The sequence below is a fragment of the Alligator mississippiensis genome, chromosome 2, assembly GCF_030867095.1.
Source record: "Alligator mississippiensis isolate rAllMis1 chromosome 2, rAllMis1, whole genome shotgun sequence".
Classification (NCBI taxonomy): Eukaryota; Metazoa; Chordata; order Crocodylia; family Alligatoridae; genus Alligator; species Alligator mississippiensis.
This window is the reverse complement of record NC_081825.1, coordinates 125,912,582-125,921,673: the sequence shown is the minus strand read 5'-3', so window position 1 is coordinate 125,921,673 and position 9,092 is coordinate 125,912,582. Positions and strand designations below refer to the sequence as shown.

Sequence of the window (9,092 nt, the reverse complement as noted above, 5' to 3'; positions counted from 1 at the left end):
TGCTTTAAAATCCCGAGGCTCCTGTTTTACTTTTGTATGAAAGAGGAAGGGGAAAAAGCAGAGAAAAATAAAACTTGCAGATTACTTTAATCGACATCAAGATGATTAGGTATGGAGTGTAAGGTATTTATATCCCTGTTTATCCAACACTTCAGTAATGGCTATCGATCTCCAGAAACAGGATAGTCAGAGCTTTAATACAATACATTGATTTAAGTGGTTCTGGGAATCACCTCTTTTCTGTTGACCCATTCAGAGTCTGCCAGCACATCCCCAGCTGCCTCTCCATCTTGCTCTCTGCAGGTTTTTTCTCACTGGCTGTTTCAATCCAAATTCCCCTTGACCTTATTCTCTCTCTGTAGTTTTTTTTTCCCCCCAGCCTCCCTCCACTCCTCTCCCATACTTTTTCTCCCTTGCCCTTCAATGTACATGATTACATTTTCATGTACTTTGTCTCTCATCATATGCAGGGACTGCAATATACGATACAATTAATTCTGTCTACTGTGAGGAGAGAACCTCACAGTAGCTTTGCAGTCTGTCTGGCCGAGCACTTCCATTTGCAGTGTAATAAAAGCCTAAGTGACCTGTCTACAGATGAAATAGATTAGCCTACAGATCATTCAGAAATCTAATTTGACAGGCTCTAAAGGTACAATGTCATCCTTTAGCTGCTAGAGCAGGAACTCGGAAGAAATCTTACCAAGGAAGGTATACGTTCCTCTTTTAATACTTTCACATAATTAACATAAGTGTTTAAATATGTGGGTTGTTCAGTGGAGTACCAGGTCAGAATGGGAACATTTGGGTCTACAACAATGACACTTTACAGGCACAGACACACAAAACTAAAACTGCGTGTAACACCTGCTAACCTACTTCATCCTGTTTTGATTAATTAAGTGTTCCCAGGGTACTGGCCTGCAGGGTGCAACACACACAAAAGAAAGAAATGACATGTGTCCTTACATGTCCTCCAGGCAGATAAGTTATCACCAAGGCTTTATACTATGTTGACTTCCTAGTACCATCTCCCCAGGGATCAGGGGCAGCAGCTGAACGAGTGGAATACCCCCTACTATAGCATGTGCACACACATGTACAAACACACAGATTTTTATCAGGTGAGGTGCTTTTGGCTTTGCCACCCCGAGTCTCAGCAATTTTGCACTTGGGCACCATTGCCTGTAGGAGACTCCCAGCATGCAGCTAGACAGTGACAAGATTTGGAGGAGCTTCATTCAAAGCAGCATCACCGCCACTTGCTTCTCTCGCAATCCTGGTCCCCCCCACACTGTTCCCTGCACCAGAAATGGAGGGGAAGCCCCCTGCGCCTCTGGCACTGTCCAAGAGTGGCACAGCCTGCTTCATTTCCTAGCTCCAGATGGCCAAGGGCTTGCAAGATGCTGTACAGCTGCTAGGGGTGTGGGATGGCTCTTATGCAGCATGGGTGCAGGCAGCAAGGGGTGTGCATGTGTGTGTGTGACTCTGTTAGGGGTGGGTGCAGCAGGGTATGTGTGTATTGGGGCAGAAAATGGGGGGTGTTTGTGAGTGTGTGTGTGTGTTAGGGGTGAGTACAGGCAGTGGGGTGTGTGTGTGATTGTGTGTGTTAGGGGTGGGTACAGGTAGTGGGGGATGTGTGTGTGTGATTGTGTGTGTTTGGGGTGGGTACAGGCAGTGGGGGATGTGTGTGTGTTATTGTGTGTGTTTGGGGTGGGTACAGGCAGTGGGGGATGTGTGTGGGTGTTAGGAGTGGGTGCAGTGGGATGAGTGTGTTAGAGGCAGTGTGTGTGTGTGTTAGGGGTGTGTACAGTCAGGTGCATATGTGTGTGTGTCAGGGGCAGTTAGCAGTGTATGCACGTTAGGGGCAGTCAGCGGTGTGTGTGTGTGTGTGTGCTGGGGCAGGCAGCGTGTGTGTGTGTGTGTGTGAGAGGGCTGGCTGGCTGGCTGGCTGGCTGCAAGGCGCTGTGAGCGGGCTGTGCCAGTGCCGGGGCCGGTTTGGCCGCCCGTCTCGCCCCGCGCCCAGGAGCTGTCCATGATCTCATCCGCCGCCAGCCCGGCCTCCTCCCCCGCCAGCGTCCTGCCCGCGCCGAGGGCGGCGGCTGAAGACATCCCGGCATCACCTCCTCCCCTCCTCTCCCCGGGCTGTACAGGGAGGGTCGCGCCGCGCCGCGCCGCGCCGTGCCGCGCCGCGCTGCCCCGGGAGCGGCAAGGAGCAGGCGGGGGAGGGGAGGGGAGGGGAGGGGAGGCGCGCGGAGGGAGGGTCCCGCCCGCCGGGAGCGCGGGGCGGGCAGTCGGCGGGCAGAGCGCGGTGACAGGCGGACGCAGCCCGCGGAGCTGGAAGATGGCTTCCCCCAGCTCCCCCGCGCCGGGAGGCGGCAGCTCGCCCGCCGCCAGCCAGCCGCGCCTTCGCCAGGTGGGTGCAGCTCCCGCGGGCTCACACGGGGCGCCCTGCCGCCGCCGCCGCCGCTGCCTGGCACCGCCGGGTCGGGCCGGGCCGGGCCGGGCCGGGCGGGGGGCGCAGCCTCGGGGGACGCGCCCACACGCAGCCACGGCATGGCACCGCGGCACCCTGCCTGCCACTGCCACCGCCACCAACACGGCAGGCGCGCAACACAACTACACCCTGACCGGCACCAGTATGCGGTCACGCCAGGTGCACGGCATGACACAGCTACACCCTGCGTGGCACTGACACACAACCACGCCAGGCACCACGCGTGACACCCTGTGTTGCACCAGCATGCAGCCATGCCAGGCGCACAGCTGAACCCTGCCTGGCACTGATATGCGGTCACACCAGGTGCACAGCATGGCAACAACACACAGCCATACCAGGTGCACAGCATGATGCACAATCACACTCTTTGTGGTAATGACATGCAGCCACATCAGGCACATGGCATGACGCACCACCACACCCTGCATGGCACTGACACCCGGTCACACACTGTGCAGCTCCATCTGTGGGGTGAAGGGCAGAGGCTGATTTTCCCTCTGCTCAGGGGCAGGACGTGCCCCAGCTAAAACACAGGGACATCCTTCACACTGATGACACTGTGTGTGACACGCTGAAAAAATACAGCTCATGGCAGAGCACCACTTGTATTCCAGCAGCACGGAGGCATGCAACATATGACTCAGCACACAGACACATGCACACAAAATGCTGCAGCTGGACCAGGCAAACAAATACCATGTGCCACACACACTACAGCAGTGTGAAACTGGCCCCCAGGACCTCCCTCTCATACACATAAATGCTTCCACACAAGCACCTTGTTTCTCATTGCGTACCAGAGGAATGCAGCTTTCTTTTTGCTCCGTGACCTAGAGCAAGGGCTAATGTCGCCTGCTGTAGCATGAGTGTCCAAGTGCTGTGTGGTGCATGCTTGGGATCTGCAGGAGCAGCGCTACATGACTGATGACAGGAAGGGTAGCACAGAAGTGGCATGTCACTAGGGGTAGACCTGAGTGTGACCTTTCTTTGGATGGGTTATTATTATCACACCCTGACGGGACATGAGAGGATGGCAAGGGAAGTTCTGGCACAGGAGCAGGCAGGCTGAGATGTTTTCCCTAGTTACCAGCTCAGCTTGGATTGCTGTTTGGGAAGCACAGTGGAGGCTGTGCGCAGAAGGGAGCTGATACTTCTTTTCTGTCATCTGCAGAGAGGGTGGGATGCAGTAGCATTGTGGAAAAGTTATGATAACATCTGGCTTTCTGTCCCATGTTACTCTCACCCTTAATGTACTTTGCACTTGACATTCAAAAGGGTCATGGTCTGAATTAAGTGGTGATATTAGTAGCATTATAAGGACCCCAGTACTGGTGTCTTCTATCTTTGCTTCTCTTGCTATTAGCAACGCCAAGATATGCAGAAAAAAAGAGTGGAGAGGAGGTTCTATGTGAGCAACCTAATTAAGTTATAATCACAATTGTGAACTGGGGTTGTAGGAATTTGGTCACTGTATTTTTTTTCTGTCTCTGGCTTTTGTTTTATTTAAATTAACTATCAAAGACCCTGGATATGTGTATTATTTGTGAGCTAATGAACAGACTCTCTAGTGACTTGTACTACATTGTTTAAAATGAATTTGATTGCAGAAAGCAGGATGCTGGTTGCTACTGAATAATAGTAGAATTGTGACAGAAAGTGCCAGGGCCTTTCCCTGCAGTATTCACAATCATGTATAACCCCTCCCAGTGTAATGAGATAGATTATGTCAATTTGAAGAGAATTGATAGTGATCGATCAATAACCAAAATTTCACCAGAAGGACTAAAAGAAAATAGTTAACTGATCTATTGACATATCTCTCCTGTTCGTGTTCCAATATAAATACTGTATAAGAATGCCTAATTTAAATATTATATATTAAAAGGTGAGCATTTGTCCATGTACACAAAGACAGCCATATATAGAAAGGAAATTATATAACAATTTGAGTAACAGTAGTTTGTCACAACCCAAAATTGTGATTTTTTGTTTGTGTGTGTGCTTCAGCACTGCTAAATTATTTCCCGCCAAATTTGTCGCTTTCTTTGCACGGTAGAGCTCTCTGCTGCTAGAGAGAGCTCTGGTGCAACGGGGGATTTCCCGCCAAATTGTAGCTTCTTTGCAGTGTGCATCTCTTTTGCATTGTAGTGATGCACGCCGCAAAGAAGTTCCCGCCATTTGTATTAGAGTCCACGACATGTTATTGGCCGACTCCTAATTTAGGCACACGTGGCGGCTAGCGATTGGCTTGCTAGCCGTACATAAGGCTTGGGTAGTTTCCGCCCAAGCTGGAGGAGGGAGGAGAGAGAGATGTTCTGTGTGAAGATCTCCAAGCGTTGTGGACCCTTGCGGACCCGGCGCGGCTCCCCTAAGCAGGCAGAGAGAGGCAATAGAACTGAGCCTACGGAGCTTTCACTTCTCGCCTCTCCCCGTCACCGAGCGCAATCCCTGGACGTATCCCTTCCCTGTAATTTTGGACCCCGCGGAGCCTAGCAAACTCCGGGGGAAACTTATCGGACCCGCGGAGCCTAGCAAACTCCGGGGAAGCTTTTCGAACTCAATTTAACCGGACCCGCGGAGCCTAGCAAACTCCGGGGAAGCTTTTCGAACTCAATTTAACCGGACCCGCGGAGCCTAGCAAACTCCGTGGGAGCAATCGTTTTGTCAGAGTCCTCCAACGAGGGTTCAAGCGGGAGCTGTGCCTGGAAACTCATCCAGCCTACACCGATACCATCTTTGGGTGTAAGTAAACAATCTTTTCAATCAACCGTTACGCCTCCGTGACTAATTCTAACTCACATGCACAAGACCATCCCGCGGTTTCTCCCACCCCGCGTGTCCGGGCTGACAGCCACAGCCTGTGTGCACCGGAGACGGGTCTGGTACAACCCCGGTTCGCCCCCGGCTTGCCCATGGCGGCCACAATGGGATCAGAATCACCACTGCGCATGGTGACGAGGGTGGGCTCGGGGCCCGGCCCGCACATAGTTATGCACTGTAAAATATTTTCTAGTGTGTTGCTGCTGTGGCAGGGGTGTGAATAAAATCTTAATAGCATGCAGCGTATTTTCCAGCTGTTGTCCCATCACTTCCTTTATACAACACTTTTCTGCTTGTACTTCTTTGCAAAACAGAGCTGTAGTTACAGTGGCGGGTACATTCATTTACATTTTGAATTGGTTGCTTGAATTGTTTGCCATTCTCCACCTGGCCTGGTCTTCATCCACTCAAGTAGAGCAGAAACACTGCCAGCTTCTGGCTGCAGGGTATCACAGTGATTTTGTTCTGCAAGTATTTTTGAATGTGCTAGAAACAGAATAGATAATAATGGGTGAATAGTAGTGTCCTGCTAAATGCTGATATGCTTAGTTTGCTTTTTTTTTACATTAAGGGTTTAAAGATATGATAAAATAAAACTGTTGTAAAAGAAGAGTCCTGATAATCAGATTAGCCTGTCACATATAAATACTGAATATAAATTCAATCCTCTTCATTGTATCATTGTTGACAAATAGTTCATATTATTAATGGTGAAGTACCAAAGGCTTTGGAGTTCACATAACCATTTGAAAGTTTGGATGAGTATCTAAACTAGTCAAGTCTATTATGTATTGAAAGGTCAGGCTGGAAATCTTGGGCAAAAAGGCTTTTGTGTGTTTGCTTCTGACCCCAGCTGGAAATACCACAATAACAGCCTTTTTTCATGTGTTTTGGCACTTCCTGTCCTATCCCAGCTGGAAGCTGGAAATGAGGAAGAAAGTGTGCAGATTTTAATAGTTTGAGTCTTAACATGAATAAAATGAATAGGGTCTCTCCTGAATTTATTTGCACTCTCTACAAAAAACAAAGACTTAAAGTGTTAGTTAAAAATAAAGATACAGTAAAGAGATAGCAAGGGCCTGACCTTGAAGAAAGCAGTCTTCAAACCAAAACTCCATGAATCTTTGAGAAATCAGGGTTTTGTTTGCTTATGATTTATTCAATATGTTTATTAGAACCAGATACGTAAAATCATTCTATGTAGTGACTTAGAGCCACTGTGGCGACTCACCTAATTAGAAATCTGATGCGATAATCCTGCACACTTCAAGTCTTTGATACATTTCTTAGATCCATGGTCCAAATCTAAGTCATGAATATTACTTGAATATTAGGTTTCCAGTTAGGTATTTTTAACAGCAAACAGTTGTGAGTTACCATTACCACCAACTTGTATAGAACCAATGAGCTTCTTTCCAGGCTGAGATGTCGTTATTTTAAGTGCAGGGATAATGTCACATTCCATTTGCTAGATTTATTATCTCAGGAGATTAAGCAAAAAATAAAATTATATATTGTATATTGAATAAATGAGAACAATACTAGGGGATAGATTCTCTGGGCAAAAGTGGTCAGTGGAGCATTCCTGGTATATAGAGTTTCTTGGGCTCTTGTAGGTTCAGATCAAGAGTTATCTTTTAATAGAATATATCTTCCTGTGCTATAACCCCATTCCTGCTTTTCACATAAGGATATATCTAGATAAAAAAGGAATCTGGTTGGGTTGTCCTTGGTTACCAAAATGGCTGTTTGAGGCCATAGAAAACCAAAGGTAAAGAAGAACAGCCGTGGACGACTGGTACCTCCCGAGTCTGGGGAGGGTGGGGGGGCACCAGATCACTGACGGGGGAGGGGGGTTTCCCCAGCTGTCAGTCTCTGACTGGGGAGGGGGTTTCCCTCGCAGCTGATGGGGGGGGCATCCCCCAGCAGCCAATTGACCAGCCAGTGGCAAAACCAGAAGTACACTTCTGCCAGCACTTCCGGTTTCACGGCTGACGCTTCCAAGGGGTTCATGGCCAATCTCAGGGGGTGCATGTGCACCTGCGTGCACCCCCTACGCGTTGCCAATGAGAACAGCTGTAGTAGAACAACTGACTAAATAGTGATCAGTGGGCACATCTACATGACATGCTTTACTGTGCAGTAGAACTAATTACTGTGCAGTAAACATCTGCATCTACACGTGCCTGGGAGAGTTTACTCTCGAGTAGTTTACTTGAGAGTAAACTCCTCCTGGATTATTTGCATATGCAGGCATGCCTAGTATCCCATATTTTCTCACATACAAGTCATACCGTTTCCAAAAAACACAGTTCCTGGAAATTGGGTGTGCATTACAAGTGAGAAAATATGGTAACAGCAGTTTCTGTGCTTAAACTTCTCCTGGGAGAAAGCAAAAGTAACTCTGTGCAAGACCCACAGGGAAGCAGAACAATGACCAGGCTAGGCTCCTGAGCTGCTCCTCAGTTACTACAAGGAAAGATCTTTTTTTCTACATTCTGTTTCTCAAAAACAAGGTGTGTATCTTCTTCCAGGGTATGAGTATCCAAGAAAATAAGGCATTTAATAGAAAATTGAAAGCATTGCATGTTTTCATATTTGTATTTCATTTTTAGAAGGAATTACCATGATTTTCAATGCTGTCCAGCAGTCAGTTTGTTAATTAACATAGTTACTGTATCTAATGGATTATTTTTATTTTCAAAATAAGGACTTCTTAGTATTAGATTTTCAAATCAGATTTTCATTATTTGTTCTGCCATGAGCATGACACAACAGTGCACTATTCTGAATTAAAATGTAGAGATGAATTTTGATCGCTACATTTGACTAATAAAAATGATTCACATTTTTAATATGCTGAATATACATTTTTTCTACTATATGTTCAGAATTATTTTTAATTGCACCTAGAACAGAGTCACTCAGTGGCCAAGTTTCTGAACTTGGGCTCTGAGTCTGTTATTTACTTATTTGGAGTTTTGCTACAGTACAACAAAAGAGCTTATATGCAGTACTAGTTATCTTTAGAAACATTTCAAATAAATATATAAATAAAAACAGTCATCAGTTGCTCATGATAAAAATTAAACAATTAAGCAACAGCTAAAGTTTACCTCACCATAAATTACTAACAGAGTCCCACACTTGCGTATCTCATACAGCTTTCTGACAGAAGAGAGTCATTGCAGAATACTAACAAATTTAGGATGTTACAAGACAAAGGGGGTGACTTCATTTACTGGAAGCACTTACACTGATCACACTGTGATATATTTCTGTTATCATAATAATAATTATAAATATTGGATTCTTCCTTGAAATCATTCCACATGCAGAACATCCTCTGACTTGGGGCTTGATCAAACTTTATTGAATTCAGGAGCATTTTTTCAGTTGATTTCAGGGGGGCTTTTGACTAGTTCCATGAATTAGAATTAAACTGGAGTATTTGCATGGTTGGGTTCATTATTTGCACTTGTCAACTCTGGCCTTATTCAGCAAGGCAAGGGCTTAATCTTAATGCCATGATTTGTCTTACTGAAGTCATGCTTAAAGTTTTTCACATACCTAAGTACCATGTTTAAGCACATCCTGTATTCTGATGTTGGTGACATTTATCTTATAAAGCTTTAAAAATTATTGAATGCTAGACAAAGTTTTCATAAATGACATTGTTTAAAAGCACAGTGTTTTAGAATGTATTGGGTATTATCCCTCACACTTAGGGTTTTGCAAGGTGATTTTGATATTTTTCTCCTACTTTTCAGGG

At 46.4% G+C, this 9,092-nt stretch overlaps 1 protein-coding gene across 2 annotated transcripts in view; it reads left to right on the top strand.

The window, feature by feature from the left end:
- Positions 1 to 2,290: 2,290 nt before the first annotated feature.
- ANK2 (ankyrin 2) overlaps positions 2,291 to 9,092 on the top strand; it is a 699,650-nt gene continuing 692,848 nt past the window's right edge. The window contains exon 1 of one of the 2 annotated variants that reach the window (XM_059722104.1): positions 2,291 to 2,416. In XM_059722104.1, coding sequence (XP_059578087.1) covers positions 2,345 to 2,416 — 72 coding nt within the window. In that variant the 5' untranslated portion in view covers positions 2,291 to 2,344. The remainder of the gene's footprint in view (positions 2,417 to 9,092) is intronic. The other variant, XM_059722109.1, reaches the window with a different exon arrangement.